This window comes from Anas acuta, chromosome 1 (assembly GCF_963932015.1).
Source record: "Anas acuta chromosome 1, bAnaAcu1.1, whole genome shotgun sequence".
Classification (NCBI taxonomy): domain Eukaryota; kingdom Metazoa; phylum Chordata; class Aves; order Anseriformes; family Anatidae; genus Anas; species Anas acuta.
In genome coordinates this window covers 96,691,786-96,718,974 of record NC_088979.1, presented here as the reverse complement: position 1 = coordinate 96,718,974, position 27,189 = coordinate 96,691,786, and the positions used below count along the sequence as shown (strand labels likewise).

General features: G+C 39.2%; 1 protein-coding gene across 5 annotated transcripts; it reads left to right on the top strand.

Annotated features, from left to right (window-relative positions):
* Positions 1-568: 568 nt before the first annotated feature.
* BACH1 (BTB domain and CNC homolog 1) lies at positions 569-27,189 on the top strand. Of its 5 annotated transcripts, none has more exons than XM_068689622.1 (6): positions 569-750; positions 10,717-10,897; positions 11,445-11,742; positions 15,573-16,964; positions 18,565-18,771; positions 23,610-27,189. In XM_068689622.1, the coding sequence occupies exons 3-6, from the start codon at positions 11,503-11,505 to the stop codon at positions 24,069-24,071; spliced, it is 2,301 nt and encodes a 766-aa protein (XP_068545723.1). In that variant the 5' UTR covers positions 569-750; positions 10,717-10,897; positions 11,445-11,502; the 3' UTR covers positions 24,072-27,189. The 5 variants fall into 5 exon arrangements, with proteins under 5 accessions (XP_068545723.1, XP_068545733.1, XP_068545714.1 ...); XM_068689632.1 differs by lacking the exon at positions 10,717-10,897 and adding an exon at positions 4,070-4,203; XM_068689613.1 differs by lacking the exon at positions 10,717-10,897 and having other exon boundaries at positions 569-755.

The following is a 27,189-nucleotide window of genomic DNA, read 5'->3' as shown; positions in this document are numbered from 1 at the left end:
TTTATGGAGCATAGATGGAATTCCGTAACTCGTTGGTAAAGAAAAGTGTTAACTTTATTAGAATTTCATAACAATGACGTTCCTATTAGTTGGTATTAGTGACGGCGAGGCTTTCACAGCTGCCATCATTGGTGTTTTTTGTTTTTTTATTCAGGATATGCAGCTTCTGGAAGGACACTGCCCTCCGTGGCATCCTTGAACGGCCAAGCAGATGGAGCTCACCCCCCTCCCAAGCTGCCAACAGGATTTCCCCCCCAATTTAACGCACAACAGAGGCGAGTTCTTTCTGTGTGCCGCCAGGTTCCCCTCAGCAGTGCCTTCAGGCTGATAACTGGGGCGATAACGAGCAGCCTTTGGCTATTCATTGGCAGAGGGAAGCTTCAACCCGCGCCACAGCCGCCTGACGGGGGGGGGGGGGGGGGAAGCTCCCCTCAGAGCCCGGGGCGCCCGCAACGGGCAGCGGCGGCGGCGGCGGCCGCGCGCATGCGCCGTGCGCGGGCGGTCGGCGGGGAGCGCGGCGCCCAATGGGCGGGCGGGGTGTGCGCGCGGGGGCGGCCCGTGCTGCCGGGGGTCACCTGACCGCCGCCAAGCCGCCGCAGTCGGGCCGCGGCCGCCGGGGCAGGAGCAGCCGGGGCGGAGCGGCGGAGGTAGCAGGAGGAGTAACGGAGGGAAGGCTGCGGGCAGGCAGGCGGTGGCCGCGCTGCTGTTGCTGCTGCTGCCCCCGCCGCGGCGGCGGCGGCAGGCGCTGAGGTGAGGTGCGCGGAGCGGCCGTTGGGCGCCCGTTGGGCTGGGAGGTGGGGGGGGGGGCGCGAGGGCAGCACCACTTCAGTGCGGGGGGGGTGAGGGGGGTGAGGCTGAGGCGCGCTGCGCACGGGCAGCCGCAACCCCCCTCGGAACCCCCCCCCCCCCCCGCCCCGCGCGGTCTGGGTGCCCGGCAGGGGAGGGAGGGACGGAGGGGAGGGGAGGGAAAGGGGGGGGGGGGCGGCCGCGGGCCGTAAACAAGGAGCCGCAGCGCCCGCCCGGAGCCTCCGCGCTGTCGCTGAAATTGAAGGGAATTGGGAGCGGTGCTGTGGTGGTGGAGGTAGCGCCCTGCCTGCGGCTCCGTCGCGCCGTGGCTTCTGACAGACGCGTTGGTTTGAGGCGCTTTCGGGAAGGTGTGTGGGGAAACGTGCCTAGCTGGAGCAATGACTGCTCGCTGCCTGGAAAGAAATGCCGTAAGTTGGTTACACAGCTCCACAGGTCCTTTACAGCCCTATAAACGGAGGGAACAAACACAGGGGAATCTCCTTACCGAGCAGGAGTGAGTAAAGCAGTTAAACTACGGTGTCGTGTTTTGTGGGTTGAGTTTCCCCTTTAAAGGTGACTTGCGTGGCATAATTCCTCCTGCGTGTCCTGACACCTGTGAGTAAGCGGTGTGCACGTTTCCAGGTGGTGGGGCCCGAAGGTGGCAGATGTGCAGAGAGAAACAGTTGCTGAAAGCAGAGTATCCATGCTGCATGCCTTTCGTAAGGATCCTTCTGAGATGATTCCGCTAAATCCCTTAGTTTTGGACTTCTTTAGGTGTACTTCTAGACTATATCTTAATACAGAAGGAATCTACAAGACATTTAGATGTTGAGCCTAGGGATATGGTTTAGTGGAGGACTTGTTAGTGTTAGGTCAGAGGTTGGACTCGGTGATCCTGGAGGTCTCTTCCAACCTAGAAATTATGTGATTCTGTCCAAATCCACTTTTGTAGGCTGGATCTGTTTTGTGAGGTGAATGGAGGCACAGTAGGTGAGATGCTTGGGAATTCTACTTCACTGGCACATGAAGTAACCAAAACAGATGTTTTAACTTACATCTGCTGAGTTACTGTCTTATACTCAAAAACATCCAAGACCTTAGTGTAATAGGATCTTGGTACCTTCAGGGTGTTTAAGCAATAGCAATTTGATGTTAATGTTAGAATTGTCTGGTATTAGAAGCCGTGTTCTTCACCTGATCATTTTGATCAGGTAGCACTACCATTGGGCATAGAAAAAAGGTACTATTGGGGGTAGAATAGAGACATTTTTGTACTCGAGTGGTAATTTTGAGTCCCAAATAACTGCCCAGTGGTTTTGGCCCTGATATTTCTTCCCCTCTTCCCCCACCTGATCAGGTGAGAAAAGGTGTTCAGATAAATTTCTCATGTTTCCATTCAGCCATCAACCCAGCTTTCTCCCTGCTCTGGGCAGACTGGTGTGAAGGGAGGGATTGGTAGGCCAGTTGAAGGACTTGTCTCTGAGTGCTGGTGTTTTAATTGCCCCTTTGTGTTTTGCCACTGCAAGTTTCAAGAGGGAGGTTTTAGGGGCCGAAAAAAACTTGGGGGTATTTATAGCATAAGTTGTGTTTGTATGCAGCCCATAGTTAAACAGTGGTAACATGTTGGTTAATGCAAATGTGGGTAGGAACAAAACCTTAAGTGAGCAAAAAATAACCGCTGAAACAAACATGAAGTTGTGTGAATTCAGCCAAGTATGCCCAAACTGGGGATAATTTGTGAGGACTTCCTGCAGCTTTCCCTGTCTTCATTTCAGAAGTTAACAGTGGGGTGGTGTTGGGAGGGGGTGCTCACTGTGCTGAAGCAAATCATAGGCTGTGTCGCAAAAGTAACTTCATCTCCAGCAGCATGCTGTATTTTTCAGTTAAGGACCTTTTTGTGGTGGAGAGATGTTTTGTTCTTTGGTAATGTGAAGGGAAGTCAGTGTTCTTTAGTGTTTTGTGTAAATGTGAGGTAGCAGGTCAGAGTAAAGCTCAACTGACCTGTCAGCTACTGAAACTTTACAAAGAAGAGGGAAGTGTGTTATGGAAAATTGGCTTTAGAAGCACTAGTGAAACACAAATTCAGTTTAACCATTAGATGTATGCTGAAGAGTGGAAGACCCTAGCATAGGGTCTGCTAAAATGCCTTTAGATTGACTGCATCTTAAACAACATCCAAGTAGTCTTCAGGATCGTGTTGAGATAGTGTTTGTGAGTGACTTAATTTTAACTGTCAAGATAACATTCAGATTCCAGTCTTGGCCCATTAGCTAATACTTTCATAAGAAATTAAATAGCACTTGCTATCCCATTACCGTTTGAAGTCTGGTACATTCTGTCTTCTAAACAGAAATATATAAATATTGCGAATTCTGATCAAACTTCCATATGCTTTTCTGTTTCCATAGAAGTGTGTCAAAAATTCTTCCTGATTCATGCCTAAAATCTTATTAAAACTCTGTTTGTTTCATGTGCTGTGAAGAAAGGTTGTGGAAGCAAATCAGAAGAGCTAAAAAGCTAACACCACGAACAATGTTACTTTCAAGATCACTTTCAAAAAAGAAATAGTTACTTTGAATTGCCAATATATTTGCTTCTCAGTTCTTTCTGGGTTGTTTCATACATTAGAACTAATGATGGTTAATTTACTATTTGTTGTAAATATTTTGACATTCATACTTATGGATTCTGACTGTTGTTTATACATAATTCATGTGGTTTAACTGTGGCAAGGAGTAGAATATGTAGATATAAACGCAAAAGTATTTGTCCTTTAAGGCAAGAGTTGACAGTAAGTACTTGTTGAGCAAGCTTTGTTATTCATTTTGCCTTTCATCCTAAATGAATATTTTCAGTCCGGGCATAGCCACCTTCCCAGAGTAACTGTTGAATACCAGCAGAGAAGACGGGTTGTAAATGGTGGGATTTTGCTGCAAAAGAGTTTCTGAAATCCCTGCAGTCATGTTTGTTTCTAGCACTGGAACAAACCAAATCCCACAAAGTGATTTTTCTTTTTCTTTTGTATCAGGCATTAAAAAAAAAAAAAATTGTAGTGGTGTAAGTTAATATTAAACTGCAAATCAAAACACTTTTTCTGGCTTTGATATGGACTGCTTTATGTCACCTTCTCAGGGAAAGTGTTCAAACCTTTAGTCTGGTGAAAGTTCTGTGTTTATACAATATCCTAGTCTGTTTTTTTCTTTAAAATCCAGTCCTATGCAGTCTAATGTCTACTAGGATTCTCAATTCTCTTTCCTTTTTTCCTCTCTGAATTCTCATACAGATGGCTTTTTAAAAAAGTGAATCTCTAGGCTTAAAACCTGGAAAACAAATCGTGACTGTGAGACTTGTCAGTGGCCTGACTTTCCATGAGTCTTTAATTCTCACTTGTGACTTGACAAGAGTCCAAATGCTGTGGTAAGAATCACGCAGAAATGCAGCCTAATCATTTTTAAAAGCTCATTTTGTAATTAAGCTGTGAACAATACCATCCAGGTGTTTAGACTAATAAAGAATAGCTTATAGTTTTAATTATGAATGTGCTAATCATCTGAAGAGGAGACCTACTTTCTTTGTAGGAGAAAGCATTGTTTTTATGAACAATGCCAATTGCTGTAATCAAAAGGGTTTTTTAATCACTTTGTTCTTCTTAAAGTATTGTCGGAGTGATGATGGAGAAGCAGTAAACATGAACACTAAAATGCTTGTTCATCCCTTGTCAGCATAACGTGAATCAGCAGCTATTAACCGCTGTAGGCACTCATCTGTAACATAACTTCATTTCCTTAAAAGGCGAGGAAGTTGGGGGCAAGGACAGCTACAAAGCCTTAGAAAAAAGCATTTGCCATGCATGTCAAATAAGCAGTCTCTTACCCAAACAATCTCGTTTTAGCAGTAGTAAACAATAGCTGTCCCTTTGTGCTTTACATTTGTGGATGAGAGTTTTATTTTTGTAGAATGAAATAAATGTCTACTCCAAGGGAACTGAGAGGAAGATAAGTGACATGCTTAAAGTTACTTGATACATCAGCATCGGAGGCAGGAATAGCACTTGGGTTTTGCTTTTCAAGTTATTTTCTTGTCTATAATACCTTTTTCCAATTGCTCAGGTATTTAAGGGGTTCTAAGAGTACAGATAAGTTATGAGCATTGTCATTGCTGAGCAGATGTTTACTGGCTGCTGCATGAGAAATTAATCTTGCCAGTTTGGTTTGATGATCACAACAGAAAGTGCATCTGGATGTCCAAGTTAGGTGGTGGATTCAGGAGAGGTGACCTGCCTGAGCTTTGGAGCTGCTGAGGATGAACTGCACTCTGCTTCCTTGTATTTCAGGAACTCTACCTGTGTAATACTGGAAATTACTGTGATTACTACAGGGGATTGATATGCAGCAAGCCTTAGGAGGATGGCTGTTCACTAAGTAAAGAATAAGGAACAGGTTTTTGTTTACTTTTTCAGTAAATTGAGTAACTCTTGGGTTGGATAACTTACAGGAAATTATTGTAGCGGAAGGTCTGGGGGGGGCGGAAAAACAAAACAAAACCCTGTGGTTGTTGACAGATTGGTAGAGCAACATAACTGAGACTAGGAATAGAAGATCAGCTCCTTTCAGGAATTTCTGAAATGGAGTTATTGGCTGATGGAAAATAAGATGCTGTTGCTCTTGAGAAGAAAGCATCAACTTGATAGGTTGTAACTTGTATGGCTTTTTTTTTTTCCTTGGCTCTTGCTAGTACCGTTACTATCTTTGTAGAGCCTAAGACCTACAAACCACATGTCAGTTTGAGCTGGTTTATTACCCCTCTTGCTATTGAGTGTATTACAGTTGATGGTAGCAAAGTACGGTCCTATGTTTTATTTGACAGCCTTTCACAGGTGATCATTAAGCTAGGATGCTCACTAGATTTGAAATGCAGGTGCCTGTGGATTCCCATTATCTTGCTGAGAATTACATACTTGAGTTTCTTTTCTGGGTCTTTAGATTTGCCCCACAGAGTTTAGATTGTCAGTTTGGCAAATCAGCCACCTCTGTCCTGAAAGTGGAAGCCTCCTGGGTAGGAAAAGTTAGACCATTATTGGTTTCCATGGATTTGTATGCTCTGATTTAGTATTTTTAAGGACACTTGAAATACTCAACACAGAATGTCCAAAAAGTATTTTAGTAAACACGTACACAAATCATAGGTGTATCCTTCTGTCATTTCTGCTTTTATTTGCATTGATTTCCATTCTCAAATATCTACCTCAGTTCTAAGTGCCATTTTAGTATTTTTTGGCTGTTTTCCCTGTAGGAGTCTGAGAGCCTATGGAGCTGACTTCTATGACTCATTCATTTTTTCTGGTTGTGAGTTTTCTTCTAATGCTGCCAGAGGATCTTTCCAGCTTCAGCTGGTCTCACATGCAAAAACATTTGCTTTAGCTTTAAAGCATTCCCTTTTGTATGCTGAAATCTCTCACCTTTTTTCTTTTTAGTGTTTGTGGTGGTTGAAAGCAAACTGAAGGATGCTGAATTTATTCACCAGTGTGAGAGCTGTCATGCTGTTGTTTTAAGTTACTTAGTAGTGAAGTTCTTTGGCAGCTGTTGTGGGCAGGCGGGGACATTTCCAGCTGTTGTTTTTGTCTTCTCTGGTTAGAAAGAATGATGGAAGTATACAGTAAACAACTATAAGCATACAGAACTGGTGTTATTTGATTGTTTTTGAATCAATAAAAAGCTTTGTGGTAAGCTATATGACTTTGGGGGGATTTTCTGACATAGATGCAAAATGCAGGCTATTCTGTTTAAAGCTTTAGAGTCCAAAGAAGTTCTTAAATAGTATGTTTCATTTATTTTGTCAATTCAGTTGATTTTTATGATCCTGTATGTTTGACATTTGTTATAAATAAAATATTTTGGACAGCATGGAAGTTCTAGAAGTTCTCAGTAGGAAGGATGGTTGTTTTTTTTTTTTGTTTGGTAGTTTTCCAGCAGGCATCCGGATGAGCATTGAGGCGATGACTTGAGGTAATTGCTGCTGATGTTAAAACTCGCAATGAGCTGATGGGTGACATTTTATTGTTTTAAGGTTTCATATGCTTTCTTAACATCCACATCTTAGTGCTGTTGCTTTTGGTTAGCAATAGCACTTTCCCTTTAGAATAGGATTTCTGTTTATCTTTGTGCAGCTGTAAAGGGCTTGATTGTTGGGGAATATCGTGAAGCTTGGGTTGAACTATGTGAGAAAAGTGGGTGCTCCTTTTGAGTGTACATAAACTGTGTTTTGCTACCCTTTGTGTAGTGGGAAAGTTACCCCTTAGCATTAAATACTTCAGCTTCATTGACAACTCGATGCTTCAGAGCTTCTTTCACCTCTGGCATAAGGCTCTTCTGCCAACCACAGGATGTTCATTTGCATGTGGGCTTCTACCTTTTGTAGTGGTGCTGCTGAGCGTGAAAATTACAGGTAATTTACCTTGGGCCAGATTCCTACATGTGGAGGAGAATTGTATCATGTGCGCTGTTACAAGGTTTTATCCGGGTAGTATGTTTCCACTCTTACACTATCTATTCCAAGATAATATTATCTATTATGTTCCTTCTGTAACTTAGTAACTGCAGTTCCTTATAGCTCGACATTGACTTGGCCAGGGTGATCATCTTTGGAACATATGCAACTCGAGTCAAATGGGGACAACTTAAGGTTTTCCTGAAGATCCAACTCTAAAGTGACTCTTCACTTCCCTCCATACCAGTACCTGCTCTAGAGGATTACTTAACCTGGTTTATTCTGCCATCAACAAGAAGTTAAGAAGTAACTTTTACCAACTGTAATCTATCAGATGAGCATACCTGAAGTCTGGTTTAATTTTACTTAAAGTACCTTACACTTTCTATACTATGCAATTACCTCCATGTTAGTAATATAAATTAATGAATAACTTCAATCATGAGGAAAATGGGTCCCGGTGAGATCTCTTGTTCCGGATAAATCTGAACAGGCATCTTGCTCTAATCTCTAGACTGTATTCAAAGAAATTTCTTTCTTTACTTAACATTGTTGACAGTGCTAATTCCCATTAAGATAACAAGTATTTTGTATGTCCGTTTGTATTTGGTATGTTCTTTGAAAATAAATGCATATATATTAAGTCAATTAAAGCAGAGATGTCTAAATCTCCTGAAGACAGTAATTTTACAGGTACCTATTATTCATGATTTTTCTGTTGAGCCCTATCGTGGAAGGGATGAAAGAAATCAGTATCACTTCGCTATGAAGCAGAATAGGGTTTTATAGCTAGTATTTAAGAGAATAATTTTGCCCGTAAGCAGAATGTTCTTGATCACAGTGGCTGCCTGATAAAGAATGGCAGCTTTACAGTCACATGCTTCACTGTGTTTTCAAAGTAGAGCTCGATTCATTCAGCTGCAAGTGTTTCTCCAGGTAGCTCTTATACTAGCACTCGTGCTAGTTTCTTTCCTCTCCCCTCAAGCCTCTGAGGCTTCTAGGTGCCCAGAATTTCACGAGAGGAATTGAAGGAATGCCTTTGTACTGACAGTACTAATTTTTCTTCCACTGACAGAGGATTCGTACTTAGTGACATATTGTTTCTTCTTTAATCCTTTCAACCTGTAGTATAAGGAGTACTTTATTTTTTTTTAAGATCTCTTTGGATTCCCCTTATTTTTGATGGTGACTGCTCTATCAAATACCTTAAGCAGTGTTCTTACCTGTTTCTGTTTCTTAGCTTCTTTTGCATACAGCAAAATGTTTGTTAGGTTATACTGACCAAGTGAACAGGGGTTGTGGACACAGCCATAGGCTGACTTGCAGTATTTCTACAAGCTATCTGTGCCTGCCTCTAGTTTTCTTTCCTTAAGTGTTCACTTGAAAATAAAGATAGCATGGTAAAATAGGAGACCGGTAACTTTCAAGGAAGTAGTTTATCACTGTTTTGAGTGTCCTGTTTCCTTTTTTTTTTTAATTATTTGCATCTGAATTGTTGGGTTCGGGGGGGGGGGGGAAGAGGGGAATCCAACAGGTGTTTGTTGAAGAGATGCAAGCTCCACGCCTGTACTGGGGCAGGGAAGGGCTGTGAAGGTCTGTGCCAGGGGAGCAGTTGCAGCTTGAGCTTGCAAATTACACACCTCCTTAAAGTGCCATCTAATTGCCTTTTCTGCTTCAAACCTCTTACTTACCCCCTTTGGCCATCCGTAAGTAGTATTAATGGAAGTAATTTGTGGGTACTCCAGAAGAATAGTTAAAGTAGGAAGAACCCAAAACAATTTAGAAAGTATTTTTTTTTCCAATTGGAGACAAGAATACCGAGTTTCTGCTAGCATTGTGTTTGTGGATGTGTATATAATGACACTTTTATGGCCAACAGTATTCTGAACATAGAGTGGAAAATCTAGTTGGCTGTCATGACGTGCTATAATGGATGTGTGGCCTTGCCTTTATTACACAACTGGAAAACAGAATTAAGACACAGATTTGACCTTTGTTAGTACTTCTCTTAAGTATGACAGATTTCATACAGTGCTTACATTTTTCCTTTCCTGTTTGATACTTTGTTTTCATGAGCATTGTCAGTCTTCTGGTTGTTTTCCTTTTGATTTCTCTTTGCAATATATGAAGGTTATTAGATTTTTACAAAGAAGACATTTAGTGCTTTGGGATTTGTTTTTTGCTTTTTAAAGGTTCTCTTAAATTTTGAAATGCTTAATGAAATGCCACATCTTGTGTTTGGGATATTTCAAACTTGTCTCCTGTTTAAAAAAAAAAGTGGGGGCTTGAGGCTTAATTCTTCTTGGAATCCTCACATTAGAAAGTAAAATATTCTATTACCTGAAAAATATTAAATCAGGTTATACTCAAATAAAATGCTTTCACCCTTGAAGAAACAGAAGGTGGTGTTCCCATGAAGAAACTTTTTTTTTTTATGTCAGCAACAACATTGGAAATTCATTATCAGTGCTTCAAGTAGGCTGCACGGGGTTTTGAAAGCACATTGTATGCCTTGTAGAGATGAAGTGGAACGGGTTCAGCTGTCTTCCACGCATATATATGCTACTGTTCCTCTTAACCTTCCATGCTATGAAAGTGCAATGAACTTCAGATTTTCACAAAACAAAATTTTGTATTTTTAAGCAAACACCCCACAATGGGCTTACTTTCTTGGTCAAGTCATGACCCATAGTTTTGTTAGTGAAGCTGAGTGTGCAGTATTCCATTAGGGAGTGGAAGGTGTGAATCATGTTGACACTCTGCTTTACTGGAGTCTGGATGTTTTAAAAGATCACTAAAAATGCTTGTATCCTGTGAAAATAGCAGGAGTTATGAGTAACTAGAAGTATAGCTTAGCAGGGTAGCCATTTTTTTTTGCCCTCTTCTCTCCCTGACTTGTGAAAGCTTCCCATATCTGAAAACTGAGGACTCATATTGGCTACAATTTTATTGTTGTTGGGAGCTGGCATAACATAACAAACTCGGTTGAGCAATACAATAGTTGGGTAGTTTTGTGTCAGTTGCTGTCTGCAGTTACAGTAACCCTTGTGTAGAGCAGTCCAGAGTAATGGAAGTGCTTAGTTTGTTAATGTATTGCTATTCTTATTGACACACTTTCCTTGTAGATCACTAGCTAGTTCTAAATCCAACTTCCTGGCTTCTCGATCAAGCTTTAGGTGTGAAGATGCTTTCTATTATGCCTTTTTTTCTCTTCTTGAAAGAAGGCTCAATCCAAAGAAAGTAGGAAGTTAGAAATGCAGTGTAAAGATTGGCCTTGGAAACGGTGTTAAACTTTGCACTCTGTAGGAGGGCTGACTTTTCCTAGCTCTTTATTTCTCAAACACCAGGAGTTCAGGAATAGCTTCAGGACACTTAAGAGTTTATTTCTGAGACCTCGATGTTATGTCATGTAGTGTTATAATCCAATGAATACTGTTATTTCAGAACTTTGTTCCATCACACCATTGCCAGGTGATCTGAATCAGTGTCAAAGAAAACTCTTGACAAGCATGATCCAAATAGCAATGAGCAGAAGGGCAGGAGGAAGGCTGCATTGGAGAATTAATGAAAGTGAAAAATAAGAGAACTAATGTGCTTAAAAAGTGAAGTATTTGCTAGAGAGAAGGTAAAAGCATTTTTTTTTTTTACTGCAAAAACAGGAAGAATTGTTAGAAGATTTGTTTTATCTTCTTTAAAAAGTAGTTTACTCTGTACTGGATGAATCAATAAACAAATAGTTTAGTAGCATCTTGGTGGATTTTGGATTAACAGATTTGGGTTATATTTCTCTTTACATTTCCGTAGTGTTGGAGTTACTAGCTCCATAACTAAAAATTAATGCTTAAATAATTTCTAGGCATTACAGTAAAGTAATTATTAATGACTTGCTGAGGAAAAAACGGTCTATATCACTGAAGTCAAGGGAGAATGTGTTTTTTGGTCTGTTCAACTATTAAACCAATACTGAAGATGTACATACCAAGGTTTGGATATGTTAAATGCTCATAATCATGTATTTGTGATATCATGAATGAAATATTAGGTGTTAAGCTTAGTCTTAGAATTAGAACAGGTGATGCATGTTTAACAGTGTCCTTTTTATGTTCTAGTATCATCAGTATGTTACTGCTGGATATGATTTTTATGTACACTACTTCTTTTTCTTTCTCCAGATTGGAAGAATAGAAGCATGCTTTCCACTGAGACTTACACCAACACTTGTGATACAGAATGTCTCTAAGTGAGAAGAATAGTGTGGTTTTTGCATATGAGTCCTCAGTACATAGTACCAATGTACTTCTCAGTCTTGATGATCAGAGAAAGCAAGATATTCTTTGTGATGTTACTATTTTAGTGGAAGACCAACGTTTTCGGGCTCACAAAGCTGTGCTAGCAGCTTGCAGTAGTTACTTCCTTTCAAGAATTGTGGGCCAGTTGGATGCTGATCTTATCATCACTTTACCAGAGGAGGTGAGTGTCACTTGCTTCTGTATTTTACCTGTCTGTTCTTCTGATCCATTTTGTTCAAATCTGTTTTACAGTAGGCTGGTGCTAAACTGAGATTAGAAATTAAGGGAAGAGAGCTGAAGGGGAAGGAATTTTGGAGTTATAAATCTGCCATTGATTTGAGGTAAAGGCTAGACAGAGGGTATATCACAGTCTGACAATAAGTAAGTACTGTGCTGGGGAACATGTAGAGTAGAGCTGTTCAATTAAGTGTATATTACTTCTAAAATTGTGCACCAGATTCAAAGCATATGAGCTTGTCAAAAACAGCTGTTTAACATAGACCTCAGTTGTTGAAGAGGCACTGCAGAAGTAGTCATCCTATACAAAAAGGGAATACTTCTGGAGTAGTAAACAACAAATGAATGGTATTACTATTTCAAGCTTTACACTAGCATCATCGAGGTTTTGTTTAAGAAGGTTTGAATAATACAACCATGCTTATATGCCTTGCTTGCAGCTTGCCATTGTTGTTTTCCTTCTGTTCAATTCCCCATCTTTTTTTTTTGCATGCATAATTAGCAGCTCAATCTTTTTTTCTACTGTATTTTTATACTTTTAAGACTGAGAAAATGTATTGCAACTACTTGCTTTCTCTTTCCAGTTGAAATCCACACTCTTAAATCAGATTGAATTCAAAGGCATGCAGTGGAAATGAGCCAGAACCTGTCATCCATAGGCAAGAAAATTGATTATTAGATACCTGAAGCATTCAAGACATTTAAAGTTTTCAGTTGGTATTTAGTTAAAAGCATTCAAGACACTTAAAGATTTCAGATGCCATTTACTTAATAGCATTCAAGGCACTTAAAGATTTCAGATGGTATTTATTTAAGAGGCATGAGGCAAACAAATGATTGGATTTTATATTAACCACTGTGCTTGTAAATGAAAAGTCAAGAGCCTCCAAGTGCTCTGTGCCAAGAAGCAGCAGTAAGCTTAAGAGTTGGTGCATGATCAATGGTTTTCTGGGAGGTGGCTTTTGATAATCAGCCTGGTGAGGGGGATAGAAATAACATGCCAGTTGTCGACAAGTTAACTGAAATCATTAAAGCAGGAGCAAGGTGCATGCCAATGAATATTTGTCGTGACGCAACACTAGTGACCTCTTCACGTAAAAGTGAATTAAGTGCTAAACGTAATGCATCAATATATGCACAGTAAGCCTGTATCTCATTAAAATAATCCTTTCACTATAAGATTCTGTATCCAGAATCTTCCTGATTTGATAACAAAAAGGAAAACCAAAAGGGGTCAGATGGTCTCTTTAAAGAGTTTCCACGATCTTTGCTATTCTCTGATCAATGACTTTGTTACAAACCTATACCATATCATAATATCACTACATTACTTTTACTCAACTTCTTTACTATGTCTGTGTGTTCTTTTTCCCCCTTTTTATTCTTGATAGCTTACTATGTTGGTAGCCTGAATATCTTCCCTGTTAAAAGAAAGTAATGAAAAGAGCTGATAAGGGAGTTAGGGTGATGGGGACACAGTCATCATTTGGAGTAAAAGAGGAGAACTAGTGACATGACAAACTTTTGAAATGATGAAAAATAGGATATTAGAAGAATAAGAAATGTACATCAAAGTTGGAGAGGGGGAACAGTCTGTTGTAAAGCGCTGGTGTTCCCATGGACCTGTGAACTCAACTTGAGTTAAAAGGGAACCAGAGTTTGTAAACAAAATGAAAGAATTTAATAATCCTGATACCATGAGTGAGATGAGTCCTCTTAAGTCTACAGTTTAAGAGCATCGTTTAGCATTACTGATGTAAGAAGCAAAAATACCAGTGATTAAGAGATAAGATTCACTTAGATCTCATCATCTACTTGATAAGTTGCTGAATCTGAAAATGTTTTTGAGCTTGTCTTCTGGGAACTGCTGAATACTTTGAAATGAGTCAGTTTATGAAGCTGCATATATGAGAGAGACAAGTACTAATCACGTGGTTTGGTTAAAAAATTCTTAACCTTTTTAATCATCCAAGGTATTTGAAATTTAAAATGAAAGACACTAGTCCACAATCTGAAATGCCAAAATATTTTTTGGCTTTAGATATGTTCGTATACATTATATTGTCAAAACAAACTACTGACGTGTTGCTATCTGTTCTTTCTGCTGTTGTTTTCCTACCAATGTTTTTACTAAGAATTCGAATTTGAGCCAAAAATGCAAATGAAGTTTAATGGCTTCTGCAAGACCTGCTTTTTAGGATCAGTCAGTCCAAGAGTCATTCTAGTCTATTTTGTTCAAGGATAGACATCTAGATATGTCTAAGAGAAAGTATAAGGGGTATAGTGTTTTTTCTCTTATATTTATTGCTAAAAAATGAAATATCTGCCTTACGTAGGAAAAACAGTTCTGAAATATTGTACTTGTTTTGTTTGGTTATGTGCATAAGTGCAGTTTGTTTGTAAACCTACTACAATGATTTGTTGGCTGTACTAGGTTTGAATAATTCTTGAAAACATATAGATGAACTGTTTTTTCCCTGCCCATACTGTTAGGGATGAATTAATGTGATGGTGTAATCAGTATTCTTGTCTCCAGAGAATACTTGAAATACTATTTTAAGAATTCTTTACAACAAGGTCACAAGATTTTATTTCAGAATGTTCTTTTGCTGAACTGTCTCTGTGCAGATCCCTTCAGCTGCCTTTCATGTGGTATTTGTTTTTTTTTAAAAAGGAACTCAACTGATTCCTAAATCAAATTGTATTGTACAGTAAACTATCTTGCTGGCAGAAGAATTCAGTATAGTTCATGCATTAATATGGCACTTTATTCAGCATAAAGCCCTGTTCTTTTAAAATTAAGAAGGGTACCAGAGCGTGGGCTTGAGTTTGAGTAGTAATAATGAACATATTGCTTCATCTTCCCTTTGCAGAGAAACTAGTTGAGGTATCATGTAACTTGTAATATGATGGTCTGTTTACACTTTGCTTCATGATTCCTTAGTAAATTGTTCTTGTGTAGAACTTGTGATGATACAGTTTTGCTCATCTTTGAGTTCTCTTTTAGGTACCTGTTCTGCAGTAGAAACTGAGGTGATAATGATGGAACTGTTCCAGTAAACCTATGTACTCCAAAGAGGCTTTAAACTGAGAATAACTGCTTTTGGTGTAGGGTTTTAGGTACCATTCTTTACATCCACGGGAAGAAGAAATGAGTAGAGTGGATACAGTAACAAATATGTGGTCAAATTCCATTATTTCAAAAACTTTGATATCAGTGATGCATTAAACTGAGCCAATAGCAGTAATTGGTCTTCAAATAAATGATTAATGCCAGCAGCATCTTGATCTTATTGTAGGGTAATTCATGCATAACTTCAGTTTGAAAGATATTTTTGTAAAATTGGAGTTCAGTTACTGGTTTTCAGCGTACAGCAATATTTTTCGCTATTTAAAAGATTTATCACAGCGGAGAAGAAAATTGCCATAAAATATACAGGATAAAATTGTATCAGAAGGTTTGTTTTACAATGAGTGTGGCCAGATTTCCTCTGTGGAACAACTGTTGCTTTTCTCTTGTTCTCTATCCTGATGACATAGTTTACTCACTGGTAAATGTGAGTTCTGCGTGTTTAAACCCATTTACAACACTGGTGCTACAACTGGAAACTTGGCAACTGAACTTCCCAGTGTACTGGAATTGGAAATACAGAGCCTTGTTCTCTTTCATACTATATGTCCTGGTCGAGAGGAAGCGAGTGAGAGTTGGTCGTGGTTTCATCCCGAAGGAAGTTGGCCTTACTAAATATTCTTTTTTTTTTTTTTTTTAAATAGGTAACACTTAAAGGATTTAGTCCCTTGCTTCAGTTTGCATACACAGCTAAACTTATTTTAAATAAAGACAATGTGTCTGAAGTTTGCAAGTGTGCTGAATTCTTGGGCGTACACAACATTGAAGAGTCCTGCTTCCAGTTTCTCAAATTCAAGTTTTTGGACTGTAAATCGGATCAGCAGGAATGTCCTAGGAAGAAATGTTGTACACAACATTGTAAGAAAGCAAACCCTAAAATTGGCAATGTGGATGATGGAGACCTAGAAATAGATGATGAAGCAGAAGAACTTATAGAAAAAGAATATATTCAAACATCTCACACAAAGCTCTGTAAAGATGAAGAAAATCCTAAAACATCACCTGCTCTCCAAGATAACACCAATCAAATGTGTGATCCTTCACATTTAGAAAAGGGTAACATCTCCAGCTCATCTTCCCAATGTCCAAAGTATAGGAAATTCCAGAAAGCTTTTGGAAACGACAAGGTTCATACTACAGAGTCCAATTCCAGTATTAAAGACACTCAGGTGCCATCGATTGCAACTTTTCTTGAGAAGGAAATATCTGATAATGATGGCACACGAAAAGCTCAGGAGTGTGTACCTATGCAGCTGGTCTCAAAATGTGAAGAGACTCAGGTAAAAATGGAAGAAGGGGAGGAAGATGCTGAGGAAAAGGAAGAGTTGAAGAGGGATTCTGTGACTCAGAGTGTGTCATGTCCTGTGGAGAAAATTGATGTTGCTGCTTTCCCTCAAAACACTGCTGCACCTCATGGACTTAATTCTGTGTCTTTTTTGCATACATGTGAGCAATATGGTAACTTGAATTTCAGTGGTGTACAAAACAACACGGTCTTAGCTGAAAAAACTGTAACAAGTACTGGAGTTGGAAATGACAAAACTGAAGGTCAAGATGATGCACCTTTGAAGGTTGATTTGTGCACTAGAGAAGCCATTAACATTACGTCAGCTGGTGATCGAAGCAGTGTGGAGAGAGAGATAGCAGAACATCTAGCAAAAGGTTTCTGGAGTGATATTTACAGTACAGAGCCCTGCCAAATCCATTTACAGTCTGCAGTTCTGAAAGAATGCTCAGAGCCTGTATATTCGGGGAAGAAATCAGAGTGTCCATGGCTGGGTATCAGGATCAGTGAAAGCCCTGAACCTTGCTCTCAACGAACTTTTACAACATTGAATTCTGTCAACTGCCCCTTCATAAGTAACCTTAGTACCGAAGGATGCTCCAACAGCTCTGAAATAAGCAGTGGAGACTATGTTCAGGGACAACAGCAAGAACAGTGTCCCTATAATTATGTGATAAGTTTAGGAGAGGATTCGGAAACTGACACCGAGGGAGACAGTGAATCCTGTTCAGCAAGAGAACAAGAATGTGAGGTAAGAACATCCTTCTGTATTCTTTGCTTCCAAGTCTTTTAAGTCCCTACTCAGAAACCCAAGTCCTGTTATTTTGTTGTGGTTGCTTGTTCTAAAAACTTGGGAAATTAAACTTAAAATTACCATTTGAAGATCTATGTGGGAAATCACTGTTGATTCAGGGAGACTTAAAGAGTTTTGTTGGGTACTGAAGTGCCAGATGCTTAGGTATTCGATCTCTTCAGATATTTCTGTGGAACAACTTGATCAAAAGGTGTTAGGAGTATTTTAAACCACAGCATATGGATTCTGTTTTTTTCCTACTTCATTTAAACATAACTAAATTTCATGGTCTGTTTTCTAGAAGCTTAAAACACTCCTGTTTTTGTTTTGAGGTGAGAAGGCAAAACGAAAATTGAATTTCCAAGCTGCCTACAGTAGCTGTGTATTTAAGACTACTTTTAATAGCATCACCTTCTCCAGAACTTTGGCTATACTTGTTCCCTTGAAATGCAGAAACTATATGATGCTGCTTTCCTACATGTCACTGCTTTGGTAGCATTGTAGACAGATGCTGTAAGTAGTCAAATCTCAAAAAGATTTACTGTGTAAATAGAATGACTTCTGTCACAGTTCCTAGAATTGTAGAATTGCAATGCAACTCTGTGTATGGTAGGGCCTTACTGAGACTTAAAATAAGTGAAAGCTGCCATTTCTGTAGAAGGTTGACAGGCCATAAAGGGCCAGATTTGGCTTAAAAACATTCCTCATCTTTATATTACAAAGAAGAAAATGGCATCATAGCTTAAGGTAATACTTTGCCCGTTTGTCTGTTTATAAATCAGTGATAGCCAAACACAAGAAGGGTGGTAGTTTATTTGCTTTTTAAACAAATTCCAGATTTTTAACCACTGCAAGGTAACACTTTAATGTACTCAAATAGAGGGGTTAAAATAGTTGGGTGCTTAATAAAACCTGACACTTCTTTTGTAAAGATGGCTCTTGGTATTTATCAGGGCTGTATGATCTGCATGTTTCTGATACCTGCTTCCATAGCTCAGGTGTACATACTACCTACATAGGCTGACTTAGTAGCAACAGCCTGATTCTTCTCCAGCATTAAGAATTATAAAACAAATACTAACTGCCAGTAACTTCTCTACTTTAACTGCCTGTTTCATACTAACTTTGCCTACAGTAAAGTATAAAAATAGATACAGAATACACTCTTAGTAGCAGGTTAGAAGAAACTTCAGACTGCATAATGATTTATGCAGTCTTTTATATTTATGCACCACCTAACCATAACTTAGTTTTACAATGTATCACCTAAGTGATTTGCTGTACACAGGGATCAATTTTTGGTTTTACTCTCAACATTCTTTTGAAGATCTAGTGTAAATGTGCTCAGTTATTTCTCCCATTCTTGAGCTCATCCCTTTGAAACCCCTGGATTTTATCCACCTCATCTGATGGCTATATTACTTTGTTCTTGCTTCTGAGATTAAGGAGGGAAGATAAGTGTTGTGATAATGCTTATAATTATAAGACTTGAATTGACCTGTTGGAGTATGTGGAAACCAGTTTCACCTTTGACTTACAACTGTATCTTACATTCTAGGTAAAACTGCCATTTAATGCACAAAGGATTATCTCACTTTCCAGAAATGACTTCCAGTCATTTCTGAAAATGCATAAATTAACTCCTGAACAGTTGGACTGTATTCATGATATCCGAAGGCGAAGTAAAAATAGAATCGCAGCACAGCGATGTCGTAAGAGGAAACTTGACTGCATACAGAATCTTGAATCTGAAATCGAAAAACTGGTATGTATAAATATTCATTACTAATATTGATCTGAGTCTTTCTTTAAATGTCATCTTTGGATATGTGCCAGTAGCTTGAGGTGGCTTATTATTTTATCCACTTAAGATAAAATAAAGCTCAGAGAACTTTCAGTCTTAAAACAGATGACTTCTTGATAAGTGTTAGATTTTTCTTTTGCCTACTCTAAAATGTATGCTTTTCGTCTGTTTTTCTGTGGTAAAATTTTATCACAGCATAATCCTTTGTGAAGGCTGTTTCAGAACTGCCATCAGTATTGAGCTTAATTACACAGAATGATTCCCACACTGTCATCTCATCCTGCTCAGTTTTCTACCTCTCTGTACTTTCTTGCTTTGTGCTTTTTTTTCTTCAACTCGTTATATGGCTCATGGTCAAGTTTACTGTTACACTATTGTTAGTAATTGTCCTTGTAACATACCAGCACAGGCTGGGAAACCATTTCTTGAGTCTTGAATCTTGAAAGTGAGACACGTGCAGAAAGGCAGAAGACAGAGCAGAATGCAGGAAGCTGCTTGCAGTTTTATCAGTTTTATCAAGATTGTAGCTGAGGAATTAATGCATCCAAATTTCTCTACAGGCATCTGTTTACATATTTGCTACTCCTTTAAAGTGATAAATGTGTAGCTTCAGACAGTTGTGTGTGATCTGAAGTTCTTCTGGCAGGAAAGTTGTTGCGAATGGCTTTTCTCTAGTGTTTGTTTCTGACCCTCTCATCTCGGTCTTGTTGTTGATTACACCAGATGAACTAAAAAGTTAGGTTCACTGTACTTTTAATTTGTGTCTGGTGATTAAGATTTTGTGCTCCATGTAGGTGAATGTAGTATCTGCATCAGGAGCATATGTAGTCACGTAAGCATGTTTTTTTCCTTCTGACCTTGAAGTGAAAAAGAAAATAAAACTAGAGCAAAGGACCACAGGCTAGAAACTTATTTTCTAGAAATGCTTTGTCTTTCACATTTTTTTTTCTGCAGCAAATGCGAGACTTTGAGGGAAGGCTGAGAGTGCCATACAACCCTGATGAGTTGACAGAGCAAGTCCATTTAGTGTGCTGAATGAAGATATTCAAGCAGGGAGGGAAATCAGGTGGTTGTGCTAATAAAAACAAATTATATTACTCAGGCTAAGCAAGGAGCTGTTTCTGACATTTCAGAACTTTGTTTCTGTCGTCTTATGCGATTTCTGTTTGTTTTGTAACTTTGTCAACATTGTGCAACAGTTTGGGGAGAAAAATTTAAAGACATGATTCATCTGCAAGATTAGACCTGTAGTTGACTAAACGATAATTACAGTGTAATATCCTTTTTTTCTGTGGACCTACATTAGAACAGAATGAACGTCTGCTGTTTGACAGAGATTGCTGTGAGAGCGCTAGACAATGAGCATTGAGAATTGTGAGGTGAAGCCTGAGTTCTGAATTGTGCTCTAGGCACAAATGTTTCCTGTCACTTTTTTTTTTCCCCGAGTGGGTAAGTTTCTTCAGAACTTCTTGAGAAGATGATGTTTTGGAGCTGTTGAGAGTGTCTTTGGGCAGCTGATGTGGTGCTCTGTCAAACTTGTGGAAGTTGTGCACAAATACAGAAACTTAGAGACTTGTCTAGGCATAAGTTTTGGGTGGCTGGAAGAAGAGACATCTAAAGAGTGTTGTGTGGTACACACCCAGCTTGCTTTGTGCATGGCGACTCCTGCCTCCCTTCTGCTTTTCTGGGCTAGTCTTGGGTCTCAGAAGCTGGTTGCTCTTCCCACAGTATTCTCTGTGATGTGGCTCTGAGAGAGGATAATGAGGTATAGCTATAGTTGGAAAACTTTGGACAGGTAGATAATACTGTGTGCTGTTAGGAAATATTATTTGGCAAAACTACCCATACTGGTTTCCAGTATATGCAGCATGTTGTCTTGTATGGATATCTGAGTTGTTGCTTATCGGGTTTTTGTTTTAATCTGAGAAAAACATAATATTTGTGGTGCATTCTTGAGAAACCCCTTTATCTGGGGCAGACATTAACCCCTTGCATTAGTAGAGGCTGGAGACTGGCTGGGAAGTAGCTCTGCTGAAAGGGCCCTGGGGGAGTGTTCTGAGCATGAGCATGAGTCAACAGCTGAGCATGAGTCAACAGCTTGTCCAGGCTGAAAAAAGGCTGTCAGCATCCTGGGTTGTATTAACAGGAGTGCAGCCAGTGGTTTGAGGGCAGTGATTGCGCTCCTATACTTAGCACTCATAAGACTGAATCCAGAATACAGTGCCCAGTTTTGCCACCGCCCTCCCTGTGCTAGAAGGACCTTGACAAATGAATAAAATTAGGAGTGGGGTCCCCAGGACTGTCAAGGCTGAAGTACTTGTGTGAGGAGAGGCAGATGAAATGGGGCTGCTTCTGCTTGGGGAGAGATGGTTGTGGGGAGAGCTAGTAGCCACCTGCCCACATCTGGGGGAAAGTCATCAAGATGATGTAGCTGTTGAGAATGGGAGTACTCCTGCCTCCTAGCAGGTAGTGTTATTCACAGCACAGGAGCTGGAGACGCTGTCATAAAGAGAAATAGGAGGTTTCAACTGGATATATGGAAACCCATTTACCATTGGGGATGGGCAGGCAATGGAGGAGGTTACCCATAGAGGTTGTGTGGGCTCTGTCATAGGAGGTTTTCATGACACCACTGGACAAACCCCTGAGCAGACTGATCTTACTCAGAGGTGACTTTGTGCTCAGTGGGAGGCTGGACTACTGACCTCCTGAGGTACCTTCCCATCCAAGTGATTCTGTGAATCTGAAAGTCTTATGTTAAGCTCCACTTACATGCAAACAAAAGTACTACTGTGTTGAATCGAACTGCTCTCTGAGAGAATTGGATTTAGTCATTTCTCTTGACCAGCTCTGTACAGAAGACCATCTTTGACCCTTGGTCTGGGAGGGGTGGAGTTAAATTCCCCACAGCAGCCCATGGAGTGTTGTGTCCAGCAACTGCAGCTAGAACAGCCCTGATATCGCAGCAGTGTTTTGTCTATTGCTGAGCAGGCTTGGCGCAGTATCAAAACTCTCCTCCCTTTTTTTTCTTTTTTCCTTTAAACGATGCTTATCTCAACCTGCAAGCGTTTGTTTGCGGTCATATTTTCTCCTCCCCATACCTCTTCCTTTGACGACGTCAGTTGGCCATTGGTGTGAAACCACGACAGACCCTCCTCGTATAGTCCATGTAATCTTTGCTGATTGACCTTTGGGGTGAGCCTTTGTGTTCCTGTTGTTCACTCCTGTTCTGTATGTGCGAATACATGTGGGCCTCTCAGGGAAAGATTGGCTTCATAGAAACAGCTCTTTCAGAACACCTGTATGCATATCCACCTACCTTGTACTTTCTGACACCAGTTTTAGACTGTGGGTACTTTTGAGGGGGGGGGCAGAGTAAAGGACAGCTGGCCTCAAGAAACACTACTTCCTTGGAGATCCCATGGCTCAGGAGGAGGATGTGTCACTGTGTGACAGGCCATAGCTGTGATCTGAAATGCAACTGAGATCTTGTTATATATACTATAGCAAGGAGAAATGCATGACCTAAATAGGCTCTTCACCAGCAGTGAGAGTTCTTAATTTGATTATTCTGACTTCCTAGTTAACATTACTTTGCAGTATTAATATAATGCAGCTAAAATTGAAATGCATTAACTTCTTAACAACTTAAGTTCTCCACCCACATCTTACACTGGGAAAAAATATTTCTGAGTGTTGAAGTTTGTGTTAAGCAATAGTTCAGATTATTTCATCAGTCCATGCTGCACAGCCGAGTGACTCTGCATACCCAAAATGTACATTTCAGATACGGAGATCTGGCAAAGCTGCACTCTTTCTAATCACTTTCAGCAAAAGAGGCTGGCAAAAACTGCTTCCCTTGCAAAGTGCTGCTTAACACTAGTGAATTCTTTCAAAAAAAAAAAATTGTAGAGGTTGCAGTATGAGTTTCTCCTGCAAGAAGGAATGTGAGAAGAAAGAAAAGTAATATTTCTAAGAATGAATTGATGTAACCCATAGTGATTTATTTCTCAAAAGCTATTTAAGACTTCGTGCAGAAACTGAAATGCGTGTCTTCAAAACTCTGCCTCTTTAACTATAGAACTAAAAATGTTTCTTCTTTCAGCTACTTCATTTGGGTCTTATTTCCTGTCCTTTGTTTCCTCATTTTCTTTTCCTCCAGACATTGCTTGTTTACACCATTAGGCTAGCCCCATAGTTTTCCATGTCCATGCATCTTCAACCAGTTGTACCAGAAGTCTCAGGAAAGATTATGGTGTTGAAGTAAAATCTTCCTATTCTACTTCAGAAACAATTCTGAAGTCCATTGTTTGTTCTGTGGTGGGCTTTAGTACTTCCTGAGTATTGAATTTATTTTCATCTAACAGAGTAGTATCAATACTGAAAATGTGATGTCTGGTTTTTTACGCTTAAATTTTCAATGTAAAATATCCATGGAAACTGTTCTGCTTAATGTTTGGTTGACCTAACAGGGCTGGTAACAGTGTAGATGTGTTATCCTGTAGAATTAATGTTTTGGGAATATTTACAGTAAGTGGAACTAGGTTTCATTTAATTAGTAAGCGTTATTCTTTTAGCTGTCAGCATTAGTTTTGAAGAACTTTGTTTGGAAAAGACACTTCAAATAGCTGAGTTAACGCTTCAAGATGGGTAGGATTGTTCTTTTAGTAGGCATTTGGTTGTGTCATTGTTGATCTTACAGTCTGCTGAAACAGCAGGAATTTGGCAATGTTTTTTACAGATTTGTTTTATTTTTTTTGTGTTAAAATGTATGCTAAAAAGCTATTTCTTCTTTGCAGCAAAATGAGAAAGAAAACTTGCTGAAGGAGAGAAATCACATTCTGTCAACTCTGGGTGAGACAAAGCAGAATTTGACTGGACTTTGCCAGCAGGTGTGTAAGGAAGCAGCCTTGAGTCATGAGCAAATACAAATACTTGCGAAATATTCTTCCTCAGATTGTCCGCTTTCATTTTTATTCCCGGAGAGAGAACGAACAGCGCCATCTGATAGCGAGCTCGCAATACCAACGGGTCTAGAACTAGCAGATGGCCTTTCAGGTGTTACGTCTACAAATGAGCAGAGTTCCTGTTATCAGTGTGTGAAAGGTGTGTGTGATGCACCATATGATCAAGTACAAGAACTGCATCCAGCTTCTGTAAGAACACTGGAGAAAACTTCACTCGTGGAACAGAGTGGACAGAGTGGTGCTATCACAGACTTCTGTCAGCAAATGACTGACAAATGCACTACAGATGAGTAAATCTATTCTCTTCCTATTGCCAGCCTCTCAACGTTGTGATTTAAAGCAAGATTGAGCATTATCCTAAAGTAATTTACAAAGTGAAAGTAAAGAGGAAGCTTTCTTTTAAAACTACATTGGCAATTATATACATGGTCATTATATTACTTGGCAAGCTTTGGGTTTGCTCTGTGTAGTTCTAGAGTGTAATTTGTATGTGTCAGCCTTGGAGCTTTTTCTGCGTGGTGATGGCAAGGAATGTTCCAGTAAGTTGTTTGAAAGTATAAACTTTGTGCACAGATGTTCGTTTGTGAGGAAGCTTTCATTCAGGTATCAAGTAGCCTTCACTCTGGTTTATGCCACAGTACCTAATGCCACTCTACATCTCAAGATTCCTAACATATGTTTATGCACAGTGACTTCTGTACATGGAGTACTTACCTGTTTAAGATGTCTTTTTTTCTTCTGGCAGACAAACTTTAAGAAGTGTGTATAGCTTTATAAATGTTTATTTTGTAGATGGGTTAGGATAACATGACATTATGAGGAGATTCTGCCAAATACTCTCTGGAACAGCTAACTGCTTCCTGCTGTTCACATCCCTGTACCAGAGCCACCTTTTATTGAATATTTGCCTTTGTCTTAGCTTTCCCATGTGTAGTTAAGATGGGAACAGCAGAGGTGCTGCAGCATACTGCTCTTCCTCTGTTTATTTTTTGTGAGAGAAATAACGTATTGGAAAGGCAGAAGCTTGAAACTGGTAGAGTTCCTTGCTTATACAGTGTGCATTGGATCCTCTGGCATCTGAATTCCTGGTGCTTGTTAAAATTCATTGATGTACAGTAACTTACTATCCTAGCACCTTTTGAGCTTGCTGCTGTTTGTGATGAGATGGAATTGAAGTATTGTGGAAGTTTAAGGACAAGTGGCTTTGTTTTCTTTTTAATTATGGTATTGAGGCACCAAATTCTTCAGAACTTCAGTGCCTAATTGCATTTTAAGTAATCTCTAAGTCTATAATCTCTTAAGTCTAATTACCCTCTGATCACTGGGACCAGTAAAGATCTATTTCAGAATTTTAATCTTCAGGATAACTTTATGGCTAAACCTGTAGTGCATTTTCAATGGCTTGTGTTATAAGCATAGATGTATAAAAAGTATAATAAGGAGAAGAGCTGGAGAGATTTATTTTATTTACTTTATGAAGGAGAAATTCAGCCACTAAAATAAGAGAAATGGCAAGTAATCCCCCCCCTTTTTAAAATAGACTTTTACTTGGAAGTAGATGCATATTGTATACTGATGATTGCTTTGTTATTTAGATGTTATTCTCACACCAGAACTAAGTATTGAACCTCACCACAGAAAACTTTGGTTTTGCTGGTTTACAAAACATGAAGAATCTTGTACAAGCCAGTGGAATTCTTCATTTCCTACCTCAGAGTGTATATTAGCTATTTGTGTCTTCGTGTGCATGTACAGTAGGCAGCGACTAGAGCAAAGGACTATTGTAAATACTACTTTGTGTTTTTTTTTCTTGCAGTGAGACAAAACTTGCTAAAGAAACTGTTTGGCAAGGATCTTTTTTTAATTCTCTTCCTCTTAGCAGGTAACATAGCATTAATAAATAAAGACTATTAGGCCACTTATTTAAAACAAAATTGACAGATTTCAACAATACTTCTTGTAACCAGCACCTAATACAAGTGACTACACTACCTCACTTATGTGATTGAGAGTTAATTCAAATCTCTAGTGATATCCTTGGATTTTCATCATATATCATATTTTAAGGGGAAAAATTATGTTAATGGAATATAGCTTGTATAAATCCGTGCTTGCAGTAACTGAAGTTCAGAAATAAATACTATATTGCAGACATCATGAGAGTTCTACTGCTTCGGAAATATTTTCAGATAATCAAATTGAAATTCTTTTAAATTACTAGGATTTATATATGTTGATCCTGTATATGTATTACTCATGAAGCTCTCTGTGTCTGTTCTCCAGCATCTGTATATTCCTGATTAATTTAATCCTGCCTCCCTTGTGTACTGCCATCATGGGCAGTATATTATTTTAAGTGTCCATTTTAATTAGTAAGCAAGCCAACAGAAGAGTAAAAATTAAAGTCCCAAACCTTCTACTGTCTATCACTCTTTAAAGCTGTTGATATTTGAAACGACATGGATAATGACATTAAAGCATTGTCCTATAATACATGTACTCTAAAATAGAATTTCTTGGGTTAAATATGTTTTGTTATAAACTGATGGAGCACGTATATAGAGAGTGGCTGGCTGGGAACTTAAAATATATCCAGTGGCCCATACCCCGACTCACCTGGCTGTGAATGAAACAAAGTCTGTGACAACCAGGTCCAGAGGCTGGAATATCCACCAAGAAGAGTTGTGCTCCACTGCCATGGTCTGATCAGCCATGTCTGAATTCCATCTAGCAAATGTCGCAGGGCTTCCAGTGCAGAAGTTACGGCTGTCGTTTCACGTTGGGTTCGCATAAAATTTGTGTCATGTATTTAAATCTATTATGAACTTGTTGAAGTTTGAGGGTAGGTTTTTGCCTAACCAGCTGCATCTAAATAATTTTTAAAATATTTATTTAATACAGTAGACATACAAGTTGCATGTTGACTTCTATAGGCTATATCATCAACTTGCAAAAGTTAAGAATGAATGACAATTTTATGATACCGAATTCTCAGGTAAATGTTTTGGAGTTTTTCCAGTAAAGAAATAGTCAATTTTGAAATTGTACAATACTTTGTTAAAGCATGTTTTAAAATACTTTGGACAGAATATCTAAAAGCCATAAGAGTATGGTGGCATACAGATTGTAAAATAAACAGATAATTACAACAGTTGATTTTGTATCTTTCATAATTCAATATTTTCTAAGACTACAATAAAAACCACTATCCTTTCTACAAAGGCTTTTCTTTTTTTTTGTACAAATCTTTTGCGGTGACAATGTTTATTGGTGTATTATTAACTTCTGTAGTACTACTAAAACATTTCTGAAAGTAGTAGCAAAATAATTTATATGGTCTATAAATTCCTGAATAGTACACACAGTAGCAAACATTACGAAGTTGGAATAAATTTCCTGTAAGTTTATTTGA